Here is a 21,259-nt window from a genome sequence, read left to right on the forward strand (position 1 = left end):
AAAGCATAAAGAATCGTTTGCATGCATTCAGCGAAGTGTTTTTGTAAGAAAATCCAGTGAAAATAGTGTTTCAATTTGGGTTGCCGCAAATAGTCTGTCATGCCGAAGCCGTCATTTCCCCTAGTTGCATAATAAATTTGCATGTACCGTGCCGATTCAAATTTCGGACACTTAAACTCGAATTTCGGACACTTTTAAAAGTTGATTATCTCGGTCGAATATGATCCACATGTCTTGTAAATTTTAAATTTTTTTGACTAGTGCCCTCCACGATCATCTAACATTATTACTTTGTTTCTAACTGGATGTAATATTTAATTAAAAATGAAAGTGTCCGAAATTTGAATCGTCCGAAATTTGAATCGGAACGGTACCTCAATATTTGACATTCGTAAATTTGAAGAAGAAGTCCTACTAAATGATTGTGAGGTTCTTCACGTACGGGTAAGTGCCAATTTCTCGATTGTTTCCTCTAGATTTGCCCTGAAAAGCGAGTGTGTGGTAGTGTTTGAGCCGTTTCTATAAGGCCGGTATAGAAACACGTAACAGAAGAAAGGCGTGATCAGAGATGTTATACCTCAAAACATCGCGGAGGCGCCGACTGGGATTGAACCCAGGCCTGCTAGGGTGAGACGTTTACCACTTCCCTTTACCATTATTGATAAAATCTTTTGACCGCTCTGTCACCAGCTTTCACTATGCAGTTTTTATTGAGCCTAGGTCCTATCCTCTTCAACATCCTAACGTCAGATGTTCCTCCCCTTCCAGGTGGGGGTATCTTATCAATGTTTGTGGATGACACTGCCATCATCTATAAGGGTCGAGTGATCCGTGCTTCGACATGCAAAGTCCAGTTGGCATTGGATGTTCCGTCCGACTTTTTCAATAGCTGGAAGATTTGTTTTAATTCAGCTTCACCTCAGCATGTTCCGCATGCAAAAGTCAAAGTTCATGATGATGATGATGATGATTTTCACCTTTTTGTCCACCTGAAATATTCACAAGTAAAACAAGCGATCAAGATGTCATGAATAATTAACAAGGTATCCTTTTACGCTAGCAAACCCGCAATATGATTCTATCATAATTTGACGTAGACTTCTTAAATATAAAAAAACATCTTTGGCAGAAAAAGTAAAAAGTACAATTTTGTCTTGAATAAAAATAAAGCAGTGAGTGCTTTCCTATTTTTTTTTTCTTAAGAATTATAATTCCGTATGGAGTTAAAATATTGTTTAAGTTTATGACAAGACATTGTAAAGGTAATGGTTTCGCAGTATTGATTGTAAAACGCTATCATGCGATTTAATGACCCATATTTTGCATAATTTGTACGGCTAATAAAAATTTATTTGCCTAATAAATTTCGAATTTCGGAGTTGACGAGTAGAAAGAAATTTAATTTTAATAAAAGTTCTGTTGAGTCAGTGCACTGCGAAACGATGACATTTACAAATTAATCCATTGCATATTCACGACGCTATTTTAATGTTTTTATGTTATAAGCATGCAGCATGCTTCATATGGTGGAAGAGGAAAATGATTTTCCTTTATTTAACATCGGTCTCTGTTCCGCAATCTAGTGCCAATCACCGACGGACATCGATTGCCATCCATTGACGGCAATCGAATGTGTAGGAAGGCAGCTTCCACACCTGCGTAAGATATCGCACCCATTCAACACACATGGGCCGGGACCAACGGCTTTACTTCCCTTCCGAAGGAAGACGTGACCAGAGATTTTTATGCCTCAGAATAATCTCACCGACCTCGGCTGGGATTGAACCTAGACCCATTTGGGTGAGAAAGCAGTCACGCTTACCACTACACCACCGGCGTCGGCTAAGAGGAAAATGATGTCCAACCTAATTTACGATGCGCGTATAAAAGAAATTGTTTTTTTACTGATTCTAATCATTCTTCGTACGTGTTACAATCACAACAAGGAGACCATACAGTACTGCAATAGTCCAGTATTGAACTCACAAAGGCAATGTATATAGTGTTTAAATTGTGTATGGGTCCTGAAATTTACAGCGAAGGCGCTTGATGAATCCTAGCATATTATTTACCCTGTGAATAATTGTGTTGTAATCAGGAGTCGAAACTGTTGACTTAGGCTTCGTTGTCGTGCGCGACAGTCTGTTTGTGTTCGGACTTTCATGTTCTACCATCGTCTCTCTTACATAACACAAATGGTAGAACATCGAATGTTGCAAAAAGAAAATTATCAAATAACTATCATATGACATGTGTGATTTCATTCTGACTCCTCAATTTGGTGTAAATTAAAGCATTTCTAATCATAAATGTTATTACTACTACATCGTTGTTTGCTATTTCCGGGATTCACACAAGCACAACATCAGCAGCTCTAATTATGAGAAAGGGAACATACCGAACATACCGACGGAGCCGACTGGGATTGAACCCAGGCCTGCTGGGGTGAGAGGTAGACTGGTTGTAATGATCTACAAAAGTAAGATTAATGTAATCTCATTTCAAAATTTCCAAATAGAATTAAATGAAGCAACAATAATACTCTCATGGTCCTAAGTCAATCATCGGTTCGTGTCTCGGACATAACCCCTAACTTATATTCGGTGAAGTGAAAGGATAAGCACCAGTCTACCACATCACACGAATGGAAATTGATTAGCAAATCAAATTCGATAAAATATCTAGGGGAATTTACGTATTCTCGGCAACCTAAGCAGCGACCTTCATTCTATAGCCTTTTTCTCTAAGGAACGCACACATATGCAGTATTGGTTTGTTTACAATCTTTTGCTGCCAGCTGCTCTAACAATTTCAGTCGAAATAATTGTCAAAAACTGTTTTGAAACGCTTTTACAAAGCTCCAATCTTCTCTAGTGAGAGCGAGTATTGTCGGCAACCAGTTTTTCTTCGGCAACCGTTCCATTTGAACTGCATGTAAATCTGCTGTTCTATTATCGGCAACTCGAAATCAGCTACAATTTGTAGTGCGTGTGTTTCATTTCAAGAAAACCTTGCTAGATTGCTTTTTCTCAGTGGTAAAAATATAGTCAAATTGAAGCTGAAAGCATAAAGAATCGTTTGCATGCATTCAGCGAAGTGTTTTCGTAAGAAAATCCAGTGAAAATAGTGTTTCAATTTGGGTTGCCGAAAATAGTCTGGCATGCCGAAGCCGTCATTTCCCCTATATACAGATATTTTTACCGATCTAAACATCAAACATCTGCATAAAACAATGTGCATGCGAATGTGAATGCGGATATAAACATGCGTGTGAATGTTCCAAATTTCAGGATGCAGACTTCCGGTGCAACCCTAGTTTATGCGAAAGAAACGTTTCAATCACTTTTTAAGAAAAAGGTCGTGTTTCAATACCGGTTGTTAACATTCTTTTAATTCAAGCTGTAGAAGGTTAACCTAGAGAAAGATTTTGACTTTCGTCGTCCCAATATAGGAGCAAAACAGGATTCCAAATTGTTGTACTAAGGTGGTGGTCATAAATCGATTCATCAAGGTGACTGATACCAACTCTGGTGCTGCGCAGACAATGGGGCGTGTACTCGCGTGAAAGTGGAATTTTTGCCGCATGGTTGCAAATTAGGCTACCTACGTTGACATGCAATTTGCGGTGAATTAAGAAGAAATTGCTTTTCTGGGTTTAAAATGCATTCAAATTGAGTATATAAGATTGCTAGCGTTATCGAAACAGTATCATTCAGCTCATACATTTCAAACGGGCATAAGCACTAACTTACCGCAAATATGTACTTCAAGGTTTGTTAAATAACGTTTTGTTTTATAGGGAATCTTAAAAATTCTACCATTTTCCACAGACTTCTCTGATTGTGCTCGCTCTCGTTGGTGCCATTGCTGCCCAGCACTACCAACAACAGCAGCAGCAGCATCACCACGAGGAGGAGCATCACGCTCCAGCTCACTACGAGTTCCAATACGACATCCATGATGACCACACCGGAGATGTTCACGGACAGAAGGAATCTCGCAACGAGCACCAGACTCAGGGTGAATACTACCTGATCGATGCCGATGGCCACAAGCGCACTGTCACCTACCACGTTGATGGCAAGAGTGGATTCATCGCCCAGGTGCACCGTGAACCAATCAAGGGATTCCAGGCTCCTCAGCAAGTGCATAAGGTTGTTGCTGTTCCAGTGCACCATGGATATCATCACTAGGGAATTTTCGTGATTAGGAGAACAAATTGTAAATAAATTGAATTAGCTGATTGAATGTGCTTTGGTTTTTTTTTCGTTACTTCCTGTTCCTGTTACCTTATCGGTTTTACTTTTTACCCATGCATTCGTCTTAAATGGTGTGTATAATCAAGAGCTTTCTAGGTCTATTGATTGATGTGCATTGATTTGTTGGCAACCATTTTTTTTTCGACATATTTCATTTCACTCACAAATAAAATCCACATTTTTGGTCTCCAAATTTCTTGCATCGGACCGCAGCTCACTTCCGAACCTACTTTCAAACTTTCTTCCAACTTTTATAGAAATCATAACTTAAATATTGTTCGTACTTTCGACAGCTACCAGTAACGTCGAAAATCAATTCATCAGCGACATACAGATATTTTTTTATTTTTATAAATGCACAATAATTTCGAAGATCTTCATTAAGGAGAGTTTGCAAAAGAGGATTTACCTTTCAGATAGAAGAATAAGTTGAACAGTTTAAAGTAATCGTGAAAACAGAACACGAGGGATTTTCTTGATGTTTGTGCAGAATTAATTTTATCATATCAAGTTCCATTGTCTCTAACTTTAAAACGGTTTGATCAATTTGTATGAAATTGTAAGCAGTTATTCGTCAATAATGTCAAAAGTTTCTGAAACATGTGTTCAGATTTACTTTTAATCAAGCTTTAATGATGCCTTGGGAGAAGTTGCTAAATATACTTTACTTAAGAATTAGCATGAAATAAATTTTGAGAGATAATGATCACAAGCGCTATTAATAGTGAAAAGACAATTCAAGCTAATTCTGAAATGTGCTTGCAATGGTCTTTTCTAAACCAAATCGTTCATAAACATTAAGTCTGTCTTAATCATGAGCTGAATAACATTATGCTTTGCTTTGGTTTCTAGGATAACGTGAAAATATTTGATGACCTCAATTTTTTTCACACCTCAAATTCTAAAGAAAATGGTAATACATTAGGGTAGGTCAACTTAACAACCCCCTGTTTATCACTGATCTATCAATCTGTACATGCGGAAGAATTTTAAAGATTTTATGAGAAAATGTATGGGAACCAGAACAAGACTGTTAAGTAGCTTGTCTCAAATTCATAAACTGCTCAATATTGACCTAACCTGAGACTAAGATTGGAAAACTATGCAGAGCAACTTCGTCCAACATCGCAAATTGATTCGACTTCTGCGCAAAAAGTTATTAACCTTCTACTTTTGGCCAAGTGCTCTACACATACTTGCACGCGTGTATATTCCCGAGCAAAGTCCAGCATCAAAATGACAGCAAATTGAAATCATGTTTTGATATCAACATCAAACTGAAATCCTAATTTGATTTCAGTTTATGCAATTGATAAATTTTGTTTTCATTTTGCTGTACATTTGCTCTTCAAAAATAAGTTGTTGCGGGTTTGTTTCCATTGCCTTAGCATAACATCAAATTGAATACTTGTTTTATTATCAAACAGGAAAAATTGATGTCAAATTCAGTTTTCAGTTTGCTCACTGATAGCAGAATAAGTTTTCAATGTGATGTCACAGGAAGATTAGTATGCTCCAAATTTGATATTTTAACCGTTAAAACGACCAAAACGACAGCAACCCGAGTAATCATTATCAGCGGAATCACAACATCAAATTTAGATTTCAATTTGATCTCAGACTTTGCTCGGGTTGTCTGTTTCATTGGAAACAAAACGCACCGAGTCCGTCACAGAAATCGTCGCCATAGGAATTTCTATGGCAAAGACCTCTGCGCGTTATCGGCTCGTTTTGTGTTAAATGAAACAGACAACATAAGCTTGAAGGTATGTGTGGAGCACTTGGCCTAAAGTATAAATATAATAACCTTTTGCACATAATTCCAACCGATTTGCGGTCTCTGACAAAGTTTTCTCAATTTAAGGCTCAGGTTTGGTCAACATTTAGACGTTTTAAAATTTTTGTCAAGCTAATGAACAGTTTTGTTCCGTTTCCCATACATAAATTAAAATTCACCCGCGAATCCAGATCGCATTTGTATTGAGCTAGTTGCTAAAAAATCTAATGACAATATGATAGTAGTGCCACCTTCGTCCGTTATCATAAACACCGAAATTTGGGGTTGATCTCGGACTCTTATTGCGAATGTGTTTATTATCCAGATTGGAACCAGTTCCAACCCTTGCGAACCCGAGCTTTTTGTCAGTACAAACCTCAGCCCGAGCCCGATTACAAAAACAAACGATTACACTGACATTTGACAGACAACAAGCCGACCCAATCTTGATACCCGATCCAGGTTGGAACTGAATCAAAAACAAATTCGCTATTAAAAAGAAGTTTTACAATCTCCAACAATCACAGAAATGGTCCTGGCCAAGAAACTTGCAACTGCTGGGGATGGGAGAGGATTGTTAGTTCAACACTTTCTTATGAAAGATGCAGAGTACTCTACGACCTCTCATAAGTGCTACAAGAGTTTGTCTGAATACGGTAGCAATAAATATTTTATAATCAAGACGACTATTCAATTACCATAGAGCTGATTGGGAGCATTTATGGAACATTTATGGAATATAACTTCGATCCAAACATTCCTTTGCAAACCAAAGATGAAATTAATTATGCTCTTGAATCTCTAACTACTTCTATAGTTGAAGCAAGAGCTGCCTCAGTACCAAAATGCGAGGTTAAATTCGATTTAATTATAATAGACGACGATCTTCAGCTCTTGATCCGTCTTAAAAATGTCCGAAGGAGACAATTTCAAAGAACACGTGATCTTGCCATGAAATTTATCTGGCGGGATTTGCAAAAACAAATTAAAAAGCGATTCTCTGCCCTGAGGAACAAAACTTTTGAAAATAATGTTTCTAAATTAGACCCGAGTTCCAAACCCTTTTGAACACTCACAAAATTTTTGAAAAAACCTCAAAAGTCAATTCCAGTGCTTAAAGAAGGTGGTAACATTTTGATCACAAATTTGGAAAAAGCTCAGAACCTTGCTAAGCAATTCGAGAGTTCTCATAATTTCAGTTTGGGTCTTACTAGTCCTATTGAGAATCAGGTTGCTCGGGATTATCTGAATATTTTCTCTCGGGAAAATATTTTTGATGATTCCTGGGGGACTGATTTGGACGAAGTAAGGTCTATAACTAAAAAGTTTCAAAATATGAAAGCTCCAGGTGATGATGGAATTTTCTATATCCTCATCAAAAAACTCCCAGAGAGTACCTTGTCTTTCTTAGTAAAATAATTTCATAGATGTTTCCATTTGGCATACTTTCCTGATAAATGGAAAAATGCAAAAGTTGTTCCAATTTTGAAGCCGGATAAAAATCCAGCTGAAGCTTCTAGCTACCGTCCAAAAAGATTGCTTTCTTCAATAAGTAAACTTTTTGAAAAGATAATTTTGAATAGAATGATGCTTCACATCAATACGAACACATTTTTTGCAGATGAGCAGTTTGGATTTCGCCATGGGCATTCAACTACTCATCAACTCTTAAGAGTTACCAATTTAATTCGATCAAACAAATCTGAAGGCCACTCAACTGGAGTTGCTCTTCAAGACATAGAAAAAGCATTCGACAGTGTTTGGCATGAAGGTTTGATTGCTAAATTGAAAAAGTTTAATTTTCCACTTTATATTAGGGGAAATGTTGGCTTCGGTAATACCTTAACCTATTATCGTCAGGGGGGTAAAAAAAGTCCTAGAGCACTCAAATTTGGCCAATAGTTGCTCTGAAACACAATGTATCCACATGCCAAAATAGAGTTCTCAAGGACTTTGTTTACCTCCTGACGATAATAGGTTAAGGTATTGCCGAAGCCAACTTTTCCCCTATGAAATTAGTTCAATATTATTTAACTGACAGAACTCTGCAGGTAAATTATCAAAATTCCAAATCTGATCGACTACCTGTTAGAGCAGGAGTTCTTCAGGGTAGCATTCTTGGGCCTATATTGTATAACATTTTCACTTCGGACCTCCCTGATTGACTCAGAGTTGCCACAAATCTTTGTTCGCTGATGACACAGGCATTCCCGCTAAAGGAAGAAGTCTTCGTGTTATTTGCAGCAGACTGCAGAAAAGTTTAGATATTTTTATAAATGGAAGATTTCTCCCAACGCTTTCAAAACTCAACTTATAATATTTCCACATAAGCCTAGAGCTTCGTTTTTGAAACCTAGTAGTAGTCACATAGTCACTATGAACGGAGTTCCAATTTCCTGGTCAAGCCAAGTGAAATATCTTGGATTAATACTTGACCATAAATTAACTTTTAAAGATCACATTGAGGGCATTCAAGCCAAATGTAACAAATATATAAAATGTTTGTATCCTCTTATAAACAGGAAATCCAAACTTTGTCTGACGAATAAACTTCTAATATTTAAACAAGTTTTTAGACCGGCCATGCTTTACGCTGTGCCAATATGGTCTTGTTGTTGCACTACCAGGAAAAAAGCACTTCAAAGGATTCAGAACAAAGTTCTGAAAATGATTTTGAAGTTGCCTTCCTGGTACAGTACTACTGAAGTACATAGAATTTCGAATGTTGAGACTTTAGAACAAATGTCCAACAAAATAATTAATAATTTCAGGAAAAAATCGTTGCAATCCTCAATTGCAACGATTAATTCCCTTTATACTTAGATAAGATTTAGTTTTAGTTTTTAGTTTTAAGATATCAATTGTTATACTGACATGCAGGTTTAAAAAACCTGTTTAAAATACTGAATTGCCAAGACAGGAACAATGTAAAAACCCTTAGCTATATATCATAACAATTAAGGCTGGTAAGTTACTATAGTAACTGGAGCACCTAGGTTAAAATGAAATGTAATTTATTTTAAATTTGGAACAAATAAAGAGTTAAAAAAATCAAGACGACTAGAAGCCTCATGAGTAACTCAAAAAAAAGTATGTAACATTTGAATAACTTTGAAAAACATGGGCAGCTTAAAAAACTAAAACTTTAATGAGTGAAAATTCACTGTATTCTCATAATAATTGATTCCTGAGAGTAAATAGAAGACAATATAAGGAAAACAAAGTTCACATGTTGTGAAAGTTCACAGGACTTCAACAATAAGTGATTCCTGGGTACGACCAGAAGGCAGGTTAAGGAACCAAAGAGTCTTGGGGTGAAAATTCACAGTACTTCCTAGTAATCTCGACTATCCCCGACCACTGGCCGAATAACTATGGAAAATCAGAACGTTTTGTTCATAACCTTCTACCCACTTTTATAGTGTTCTGATACTGAGAGTAAGTTCGGTAGCTATTCTTAAAGGATTAAAAATTGAATACAAAGAAACCCAAAGTACATTAAATTTGCTAACTCGATTTATTTACAATTTGTTCTACTAAATTACGAAAATTCCCTAGTGATGATATCCATGGTGCACTGGGACAGCAACAACCTTATGCACTTGCTGAGGAGCCTGGAATCCCTTGATTGGTTCACGGTGCACCTGGGCGATGAATCCACTCTTGCCATCAACGTGGTAGGTGACAGTGCGCTTGTGGCCATCGGCATCGATCAGGTAATATTCACCCTGAGTTTGGTGCTCGTTGCGAGATTCCTTCTGTCCGTGAACATCTCCGGTGTGGTCATCATGGATGTCGTATTGGAACTCGTAGTGAGCTGGAGCGTGATGGTCCTCCTCGTGGTGATGATGCTGCTGCTGTTGTTTGTAGTGCTGGGCAGCAATGGCACCAACGAGAGCGAGCACAATCAGAGAAGTCTGTGGAAAAACGATAGAATTTTTAAGATTCCCTGTAAAACAAAAAGTTGTTTAACAAACCTTGAAGTACATATTTGCGGTTCGCTAGTGCTTATGTTCGTTTGAAATGTATGAGCTGAATGATACTGTTTCGATGACGATGGCAATCTTATATACTCAATATGAATGCATTCTGATATCTGAGAAACAATTTCTTCTTAATTCAACTAAAGTTGAATGTCAACGTAGGTAGCCCAAATTGCAACCAAGAAGCAAAAAATCATATAATACTTTCACGTGAGTACACGCCCCAATGTCTGCTTAGCGCCAGAACTGGTATCAGTGACCATGATGAATCGATTTATGACCAACGCATAAGTACAAGAATTTGGAATCCTGTTTTGCTCCTGTCGTGGGTTGACGAAAGTGAAATTTTGTCTCTAGGTTAAACTTCTTCAACTCGAATGGAATGGTTTTCATGTTCAGAGGCAGATGATGCAAACTGAGTGTGTTGAGTGGTAAATCTCTGTAGAACCAACGGAATCTTTGCCAATTATTACACTCTTTGTGATCAGGAAGATTGTCATCGTCATCTGATCTTTTTAAGATGCATGATTCCCAGTAAAATCCCAAGGCTGAAATTTTATAAATAAGTTTAAAATCCAGCATGAGCATGAGCTTGATTGACCACCCACGGTTGCTGCTCTGTTATTGCCAGATCAGCTGTAATTACACAGAGAACCAATAGACGATGCTTGGGACTAGCAATCGTCCTCAATGTGTAAAAACTGGTGATTTCAAACTAGGCAATAACAGCGCCGGCTGCGCCCGAACGCAGGTCAAGAAAGGAATGGGTAAGAATATGTTGACGTGACACTCGCTTTGATGGAAGCCGAGAAATCCTCTGCACTTCCACGAGGAATCACTGGGATGTTGGGCTAGAATGTTGGGTTTGCAGCAGGGTTCGTTTTGGTAAACGAAAAGCTGAACTTATGTACTAACGATATCGTGGGGTTACTGTATAAATAAATAAAAAGGAATAATCTCACCCAAATTACCAAGTGGAGCTGCACCAGCAACAACAGGCCTCCTTGTAGACTTTCTTCGACTCATCGCATGTATCTAATTTTTCTTTATGTGATAATTATAATTGTAGACGGTCTGTTTGACATCAACACGAACCTGTCAGGGCTTTGGTGGCAGCTGCATGAAATATGAGCATGAGCATGATTGACCGCCCGCGTCCGCTACTCCGTTATTGCCAGATCATTTGTAATTACAAAGAGAACCAACAGATGATGCTTGGGACCAGCATTCATCCTCAATGTGTAAAAACTGGTTATCCCATACTTTTATAATGCAATACCAGCGCCGGCCGCGTCCGAATGCAGGTCAATTAAGGAATGGGTAGGAATATGGTGACGTGAAAACTCGTGTTGTACGAAGCCGAGAAATCCTCTACTCTTCCATGAGAAATCACTGAGATATTGAATATAAGGGTTAGGTTCGTTTTGGTAGACGATACGCTGCATTAAGAGAATTTGCTCACGTTAAGCTAAATTTCTGGATTTGCCTGAACGAAAGCTGAAAAATAATCACCATTATAATAAAAATCCAAAGATCCATCGCTGAAAACTTATTTGAACAAATCAAGTCAATATATTAAACCAGGGCGAAAGCTGAAAAGATTTATAAATAAGTTCAAACTCCACAAAGTCATAGTGGCATACTCATTTATTTTCCATGGATAAATGTTATGCATGTCTGCACTATTAATTAAGCATATTGTTGAGCATTTTTGAGACGACCATCAACCGCGATTTTAAGGAAATGAAGCAATAAATTCTTTTTTTTTCTAGCTTAGCATACATAAGACACTTTTTTCTTGCAGTTCAAGAAAAAAAATCTAAAAAATTGATCTACGGTAAAGCTCAAGTGGTAGGGAACTTCATTTTAAATTGCTCGAATGATGTGATTCATTGTTTGTGATAGCACATGTAATTTTTTTTTTAACTTATGTTTTTTAAATACTCACTAACATATTTTCATGGTCAAAACTATGCCGAAAATAGCCTTCATTTTTTAAATAAGTGGAATTACTTTTCATGCTTTTTTAAATTCCTTTCTAGGTATCAGTAAAAAAAATTGCATAGGCGTTGGAACACAACGGATTCCGCAAATCTATTATGCAACTACTCTGTGCACAACTAAGAAGAACGAAATATTTTGGCCACATTCGACATTCTTGTAGTGGGTTAAAGTTTTGATGTAGAATATATTGAGCATGTACAGGCCATATCCCATTTACATGAAACTTCGCAAAATTGTTTGTAATGGTCAATCATTCACATTTGTGCCTAAATTCAGCCATTTTGAATCTCACAAAACACTTCAAAATGACGTATCCGATATTTTTCAACAAATCATAACTCGAAAACTTCATTAATCGAAATGACGTCAGATTCAAAGTTGAAAGAAATAATTCCTTTTTAGGAGAAATATGTCGTCGCATGAGATCGATTAGTAATTTGGCGTGAAACTGCTCTACTACACATCGTCTACAGGGTGAATCAGAGTAACTGTCACTTAAATAAATGATCATAATGATTGAACGCTTACCCCGTAACGTGGGTAGATCAGCTATTCGTGGTACGTTATGGAATGTAAAATCTAACACAGATTCCTAGTCCTCCCTAGTTTGAAGTGGTTAAGAGTAGGTTTCCGATGCATGGTCATTATCGGTGTCATTGCTTAATTTTGTTGTTGAGGCCAAAGTTCGAAAAATTTGAGCCATTTGTTCGTTGTTTTGGGACGTTTTCCAGAAAATGTTCCGAAAATCCGGTGATGGAAAGTGAATATTGGGAAAAAAAAATTCCGGGCGATTGTAGCCAAGGATTTTTTTTTCAAATGGCGTAAAATTTGAGTGGAAAAGTATATTCAACTTCAAATGATGTGCTTATTCCAGGAAAGTGGCATTTCCTCCCATAGAGAATATACACGTGGGGTGTTTGATACATATGATTTCCAAAACTTTGTAAATCTTGTGGGAAAAATACATTACGATTTATCCAAAGCCACTGTTGTAGAAAATTGTACCTGTTAGATCTTGGGTGGAACGCTTCAGAATGTTTAGAAAAATAGAATGCACGCTTGATCCAGTTTGGGATACATTGATTGCTGTTGAGAACGTAATTTCATTGTTATGTTATGTTAAATCAGCCGGCGCCGATGGTTTTAGCGGTAAGCGTGGCTGCTTTCTCACCCCAATGGGTCTGGACTCAATCCCAGCCGAGGTCACGAGGTCTCTGGTCACGAGGTCTCTGGTCACGTCTTCCTTCGAAAAGGAAGTAAAGCCGTTGGTCTCGGCCCATGTGTGTTGAAATGGGTGCAATATCCTACGCAGGTGTGGAACCTGCCTTCCTGCACATTTGATTGCCAACAATGGATGGCAATCGATGTCCGTCGGTGATTGGCACTAAATTGCGGAACAGAGACCGACGTTAAATAAAGGAAAGAAAAAAAATCATGTTGAATCACGTTACGTCGTTACGTCGGTCATAGCTTGTTATGATGAATAAGGCATGATAGCCTGAACAATGCGTAAAGAACAAATCGAAACATTGAACGTCGTATGAAAGTGGAACTTAATGAAGGCCTAAGTTCTTTTTCGTAGCTTTTAGATATCGGATTTGAAGGATCGTCGGTTGCAGTGGTCCCAGGTCCTTTCATATTGATAAGAGCTTGTTAATCGTGTATTTTGCGAAACCTATCGTCGTCGGTGCCAAATTTAAATGGGTAGAACAACTCGAGTAAAGGTATGATGTGACATGAGGGGCTAGGTGGCCTTAGAGCGATTGTTTTTGCTTACTGAGCAGAACATAATGAGTCTAATCTCAGGCCCATCCACATTCAAGATTCATCAATCGCTTTATTTGTTAATATGACTGCAAGGTTTTGCTTACTGAGCAGAAGACCGTGGGTTCAATTCCAAGCTCCTTCGCGTTATATGATCGTTTGGACATCAATTCAGCTTATCGTTTGCCAAAACGAACCCTGCGGCAATCCCAGTGCAGAGGTCTTCTCGGCTTTCATCAAAGTGAGTGTCACGTCAACACATTCCTTCCCATTCATTTCATGACCTGCGTTCAGGCGCTGGTATTGTCTAGTTTGAGATCACCAGTTTTTACGCATTGAGGATGATTGCTAGTCCCAATCATCGTCTAATGTTTCTCTGTGTAATAACACCTGACGTGGCAATGACAGAGTAGCAACCATGGGCGGTTAATCATGCTCATGCTCATGCTCATGATTTTCAAAACTTTATAGCATAATTTTTCTATTTCCAAACCATGTGCCAAATATTTTCGCTGTTCATTCGTCACGGGCATAGTAATTGGACGCATTCGTTTTACCACGTTGCCACATTTTCTTGTTCCTTTGCTACCGGATTACATATTCGTAGGTGCATGCGTCCTTGTTCGCTAGTTCGAATTATTAGAAATAGTATCGAAGACCTACGGCTGATGGGAAAGTGAAATAGAGTTCAAAAATTCTTCTCATTTCGAAAACCTTCAAATGATCAGCAATTTAAATTAAATCCTTTGAATATCATCCCACCTTATCAGGTTGATCAGGAAATCTTCCGAATTATCAGAAATTATATCGAATACCTACGACTGATCGTAAATTTAAATCAAGTTCTCCACATATTTCCTCATCATATCAAATTTATCAAAAAATATTGTAAAGATCTTCGGTCAGTTGGAATGTATTTTCAAAATATAAAGATATTCAGACCTCGTGTCGAAGATCTTCAAATGATCAGAAACTGAAATAAAATATTTTTAATATTCTCTCATCATATCAAGTTGATCAGGAGTTCCTCTGAACTATCAGAAAATATATAGAAGACCTTCGACGAATAGGAAATTTAAATCGAGTTCTCCACATATTCAGGCACTATATAAAATTCGTCCGCATTATCAGAAATTATATCAGATACCTACAATTCTGAAGATCTTCGGTCAGTTAAAATGTATTTTCAAAATATAAGGATGATAAAAAATCATGTCGAAGAACTTCAAATCATCAGAAATTGAAATAAAATCCTTTGAATATTATCCCATCTTATTAGCTTGATCGGGATATCTTCCGAATTATCAAAAATTATATCGAAAACCTACGATTGATAGGAAATTATCGATATAATGATTGACCAGGAAAATTTGATATTATAAGGGAATATATGGAGAACTCGATTACAATTTCTTAATAATCGAAAATCTTCGATATAATTTCTGATTATTCGGAAGAATTCCTGATCGAACTGATATGATGAGAGAATATTCGAAGGCTTTAATTTCTAATTCTGATCATTTGAAGATCAACGTTAAATTTTCAAAATACAATCTAGCTTACCGATGATCTTCAGAAGAATTTCTGATCATTTTGATATAATGAGGACGTAGATGGAGCACTCGAATTCAGTTTGCAATTATTCGTAGGCAGGGTTGAAAAAAATCATTTAAATTAAAGTTCACTATGGGTTAAACATTCATTAGTGAATGCTGGTGATTTTTTCAACCCTGGTCTTAGGTCTTCGATATAATTTTTGATAATACGGAAGAATTCCTGATCATTTGAAGGACTTTGACATGATTCCTAATCATCCTTATATTTGAATTACATTCTATTGGACCAAAGATCTTCCAGATAATTTCTTATCAATTTGATATGATAAGGAAATATATGGAGAACTCGATTTAAGTTGTTCAATTAGTCGAAGGTTTTCAATATAATTTCATATCATTAGGATGAATTCCTGATCAATTTGATATGATAAGGAAATATATGAAGAACTCGATTTCAATTTCCTTTTATTCGAGGGTGTTAAATAAAATATCTTATGTTTCGGAAGAATTCCTGATCAACCTGATATGGTGGGCTAATATTTAAAGGATATAATTTCTATTGCCGATCATTTGAAGGTTTTCGACATGTTTCCTGATCATCTTTATATTTTGAAATACATTCCATCGGACCAACAATCTTCAGAAGAATTTCTGATCAATTTGATATGATGAGGAAATATATGGAGAAATCGATTTAAATTGTTCAATTAGTCGAAAATTTTCGATATAATTTCTGATACCTAATTTGGAAGAATTTGTGATCAATTTGATATTATAAGGGAGATTTCGATTTCAATTTCCTATTAGTAGTAGGTCTTCGACATAATTCCTGATAGTTTGGACGAACTCCTTATCAACCTGGTATGATAAGAGAAAATTCAAACGATTTAATTTCAATTCCTGATCATTTTTTGGACTTCGATTCATGATCAACACTATATTTTGAAAATACATTTTTATTGACCGAAGATCTTCAGAAGAATTTCTGATTATTTGACATGATGAGGGAATCAGTCGTAGGTTTTCGATTTAATTCCTGATAATTCAGAAGAATTATTCAAATGAGTTAATTTCAATTTCTGGTCATTTGGAGATCTTCGACATGATTCCTAATCAACGCTTTATTTTGAAAATGCATTCTAAATGACCGAAGATCTTCAGAAAAATTTCTGATAAATTTGATATGATAAGGAAATAAACGGATAACACGCTTTCAATTTCCGATGAATCGTAGGTCTTCGCTATAATTTCTGATATTTTGGAAGACTTTTTAAAGGATTTAATTTCAATTTCTGATCATTTGAAGGCCTCCTGATCAACGCGATATTTTGAAAACACATTCTAACTGACGGAAGATCTTCTGACGAATTACTGATCAGTATGATATGAAGAAGGTAGACGTGGGAACTCGATTATATTTTCCTATTAGTCAAACGTTTTCGATATAATTTCGTATAATTTGGAAGGTTTCCTTTTCAGCCTGATATGGTGGGATGATATTCTAAGGATTTAATTTTAATTGCCGATCATTTGAAGGTCTTCAACATGAGAAAACTGTCTGATCCTTTGATATGATGAGGAAATATATGGAGAACTCGATTTCACTTTCCGATCAGTCGTAAGTCTTCGATATAATTTATGATAATTCTAACTAACGAACAAGGACACGTACACCTATGAACGTGTGATCCGGTTAGCAAAAGAACATGAAAATGTGACACAGTGGTAAAACAAATGCGTCCAATTGCTGATTGTTGTTTCATCATAGTCAAACGGCTCAAAATGTCCGAAAGACGGCGTTAATGATCGATCTGAAGATTTTTTTTTTTCAACTAAAAATAATTAATAAAATTTACGTTTTTCCGAAGGACGTAGTTATTTTTCACCATGTTTTTAAGGACATTTCACATCAAACTTAATAAGGCACCTAACACTAGGCCATTTTATGAGAACTTTTTTAATAAATTGAAAATTCAACAGGATTTTTATTCGATCAGCTTTTATTTTAATTATTTTGATAAGATCAGATGGTACTTATGAATCCTTTTCTATTTTAATTGATGCTTTTTCTAGTGGATTTAGCAAGCGGCTAGGGAAAATGGGTTGAAAAATGTTTCTATTGTTGCTAAATAGCTTGTATTGTAGCTTAAATACGGGTTTCAAATGCGTGCGTCATATAACCTATTTGCAGTAAATTAATCTTGAAGTGCTTCGAGGATGTACCCTTCAAAAAATTCTCCAGGATGGGTCAACAAGACAGATTCTAGTCTTAATGAGGTTTTGGTGGAAGCATCAATGGCAAAGTAGCCTTGATCAGGTTTTTATGAAAATTATAGTAGCTATGTACTACTTAATATAACTTAAAATGTTGCTGAACATATTATGTCAAAATATGGTCCTTATCTTTCTGAAAAAAAAATTGCCCAAGACACCAAACCAAGCGCTACGACTTTTGTCCATCAAAAGTACCATTCTGCCTCAGTGCGTACTGGGTCCTGGGCATAGAATATCATTGTGCATTTCACACAGCATAGTAATACAGGGTGTTTGGTTTCGGATTTTATATATATAAAGAGTAGATAGAGCTCCGAAAGTTATGAAAAATCCACATGAAACATTGGGTCGTAAATGACTGCTAAGTGAGTTGTTCAACATTCTATGTTTTTCTTTATAGCCAACTTTGGTTAGTAATACTTTTTCATTCTTAATTTATTTTTTTGATTTTAAAATCGGGTGAATGGTCCTATAGTTGCGGTTAGCATTAGGCGATCTTGAGGTGAGCCGCACAGAGAGACGATTAAAGCGCACACTACTGCACCATTTAAATCGAATGAGCGCGAGCAAGAGGGAAACAAATTAATGGGAAAACAAACCATCCGTTCATCCATGTGTGCTAGAAAGTGAAAGACGTCAGAGATGTCTATAATCGTCTCTGGAACTCTGAACTTTCTCTTTCTCGTTCTAGCCTACTGAACTGTCACACTAGTTGTTTGCAGAAGCCATGTTCAAGGCAAGTGATGTGCAAAGGTGAAGACAAAAAAGTCAATATTAAATTGCAAAGGTAAATGCACTGAAAAAAAAAATTTTTTTTGGTTCGAAACAAAAATTGAATGAAAATGATCGATCCAGTCGATTTTTGTCGTGTTTGAGATCGATTCAAACCAAAAAACTGATCTTTTGTGTTTCGATCCAAGATCGCCCATTACTAGTTGCGGTACGTTAGAAACGTTAGGTTCTTAAAGTTGTGTTTTGTGAAAAATAGGAAACAGAACATAAAAATTGTTTTAAGAACGAAATCTAGGTAAAAGATTCAAGATCTATAATTTCGAGATTAGGCGGCAGATTTGATTTAGCTTTAGAAAAAGTTATGTGAAGAGAAGGAAGCCAAAGTAGCTCAGCAAATTTCATAGATTATTTCTGAGACTTCCTAGAAGCTCGCAAATTTCGGAAAAGTTTTACAAACATCTAAGAAATTTGGCAAACTTCACAGAACGAATTTTAAAGACATTATTTGAACGTCCAGAGAAAATGTTCAAACTTCAGATAATATCTTCCGAATGTAAAGAACTTCTAAGAACTGCAAAAGACGATCTTAGAAATTTAGGGAATAAATACAAATTTCAGCAAAATCATGCAAATTTCGGAGAACACAAAATGTCTCAATTTTTTTCGGAAGTTCTGATTATATTCGATTTTTTCTAGAATTCGAGAAGCATCTCAAAGGTTTGCATATCACTCTGACAATCTGATGTTTGCTGATTTAAAATTTAAAAACAGAACTCATGTGAAATACACAGAATTTAAGTGAAGTTTGTTTTCTGTTTGAAGTCCACAGATGTATTTTTTTCCTTGATTTGTTTACCGTCGATCTTGTTTTCCGTGCTGAGCACCAATATTACCGACTCCGAAGAGGCAGTTGCCACACCTGGGCCCTACCTATCGACCCATGAACTCATGAACCAGGGACCAACCAGCCTATATCCTATCAGTTAATTAAAGGTCTTTTGAAGCATCTTTTTGAAACCGTTAATCGACGAATGTGTGTTTCCATCAATGATTTCCTTAAATTAAAGCCATTTTCTTAGGTGACGCACCACGTTGTTATGTAATTACAAAAAAATACAATCATGATTGTCTATGCATGACACCGCCAATCCAGTAACTCCAGTGAGCGTAATAACATGCTCGCAATAGAGCAGTCTATTTCATACCATTTTGCACTGCTTGGTACGCTCTCTCTCTTGCTTACGAATGGTCAATTTATCTCACCTCCCAAATGGCGAGTCTGTTGAAATTCGACAGTTTCTTATCTTTGCACTTGGTTCGCTGTGCGGACGTAGAAAGTAAACTGCTTTTTCGATGGTGACCAGTTCTGCCAGGATCATGACAGTTTTGGGTATAAATACTATTCATTGCGTGGATAACGGTATCATTCAGTGGCTCGCTTTTCATCAGTTCAAATAAACCTCTCAGTTTTAGGGATCAAAAATGGGTTTCAAGGTAAGATACTTATTTTTCACACTCATCGAGAACGGTACTTAAAAGGAAATATCTATTCTAGGTCTTTGGACTGCTAGCATTAGCCTCCGTTGTGAGTGCTCAGAGTGGAATTGGTTACTACGGTCACCATCTGCAGAAACAGCATCATAACGCTGAGGTTCATCACCAACCAGAAGAGCACCATGTAGAAGAGCAACTATATCAGCAACCCCAAGTACAGCATCACTATCAACCACAAATTCAGGTTCATCATCAGCCACAGGTGCACTACCAGCCTCAGCAACAACAGCAGCATCATCACGAGGAAGAACACCACGCCCCGGCTCACTACCAGTATCATTATGGCGTTCATGATGAGCACACCGGAGACGTTCATGGTCAGCAGGAATCTCGGGAGGGGGACAAAACTGAGGGACAGTACTACCTGATCGACGCCGATGGCCATAAGCGCACTGTGACCTACCACGTTCATGGCAAGAGTGGATTCATTGCTCAGGTGCAACGTGAGCCGGTTAAGGGCTACCAAGCTCCACATCATCAGCAACAGCAATACACTGAGCAGCATCATCATCAACATCAGCAACAACAATATGCATATCACCATTAGAAAAGTTCAGTTGCGTGGGGTAGTTTAGATTAAGTAAATAAATAGATTAGTTCTACAAAATATTCCTCGAGTTTTACTACATTTCTATGATTCTGGATCAGAATTCTAATTTAAGTTGGTTTATAAAGTAAATGATCCTTCTTGTTCTATTGTTTATTAGTACAGCAGAATATCTAACACAGGTGGGTAATTTCTGATTCGATCACTCAATTTAATTTATGATTCTTCCCTACAACTTTCTGGAAAATATTGCTTTTACAACAACAACAAAACAACAAATTCCCATACATTTCCTTTTTTTTTTTTTTTTTTTTTTTTTTTTTAACTCTTTATTTGTTCCAAATTCAAAATAAATTACATTTCATTTTTAACCTAGGTGCTCCAGTTACTACAGTAACTTACCAGCCTTAATTGTTATGATATATATCTAAGTGTTTTTACATTGTTCCTGTCTTGGCAATTCAGTATTTTAAACAGGTTTTTTAAACCTGCATGTCAGTATAACAATTGATAGCTTAAAACTAAATAACTAAAATTAATCTTATCTAAATATAAAGGGAATTAATCGTTGCAATTGAGGATTGTAACGATTTTTGCCGGAAATTATTAATTATTTTGTTGGACATTTGTGCTAAAGTCTCAACATTCGAAATTCTATGTACTTCGGTAGTACTGTACCAGGGAGGCAACTTCAAAATCATCTTCAGAATTTTGTTCTGAATCCTTTGAAGTGCTTTTTTCCTGGTAGTGCAACAACTAGACCATATTGGCACAGCGTAAAGCATGGCCGGTCTAAAAACTTGTTTAAA

General features: G+C 36.7%; 3 protein-coding genes and 1 long non-coding RNA gene across 4 annotated transcripts in view; 2 read left to right on the top strand and 2 right to left on the bottom strand.

Annotated features, from left to right (window-relative positions):
• Window positions 1–21,259, bottom strand: part of LOC135706600 (uncharacterized) — a 247,376-nt gene that overhangs the window by 23,653 nt on the left and 202,464 nt on the right. The gene's annotated exons all lie outside the window — the stretch shown is intronic.
• LOC135706664 (larval cuticle protein A2B-like) lies at window positions 3,739–4,248 on the top strand. The gene is made up of 2 exons (XM_065228310.1): window positions 3,739–3,771; window positions 3,831–4,248. The coding sequence occupies exons 1-2, from the start codon at window positions 3,760–3,762 to the stop codon at window positions 4,191–4,193; spliced, it is 375 nt and encodes a 124-aa protein (XP_065084382.1). The 5' UTR covers window positions 3,739–3,759; the 3' UTR covers window positions 4,194–4,248.
• LOC135706595 (larval cuticle protein A2B-like) lies at window positions 9,535–10,077 on the bottom strand. The gene is made up of 2 exons (XM_065228247.1): window positions 10,014–10,077; window positions 9,535–9,953 (listed from the first exon to the last, which is right to left on the bottom strand). The coding sequence occupies exons 1-2, from the start codon at window positions 10,023–10,025 to the stop codon at window positions 9,591–9,593; spliced, it is 375 nt and encodes a 124-aa protein (XP_065084319.1). The 5' UTR covers window positions 10,026–10,077; the 3' UTR covers window positions 9,535–9,590.
• On the top strand, window positions 19,780–20,488 carry LOC135706587 (sex-determining region Y protein-like). The gene is made up of 2 exons (XM_065228240.1): window positions 19,780–19,843; window positions 19,905–20,488. Exons 1-2 carry the CDS (start codon window positions 19,832–19,834, stop codon window positions 20,448–20,450), a joined length of 558 nt encoding a protein of 185 aa, XP_065084312.1. The 5' UTR covers window positions 19,780–19,831; the 3' UTR covers window positions 20,451–20,488.

The sequence above is a fragment of the Ochlerotatus camptorhynchus genome, unplaced genomic scaffold (assembly GCF_037179485.1).
Source record: "Ochlerotatus camptorhynchus isolate MF236.1 unplaced genomic scaffold, CSIRO-AGI_Acam_v1.1 ptg000284l, whole genome shotgun sequence".
In the NCBI taxonomy this organism is placed as follows: Eukaryota; Metazoa; Arthropoda; class Insecta; order Diptera; family Culicidae; genus Ochlerotatus; species Ochlerotatus camptorhynchus.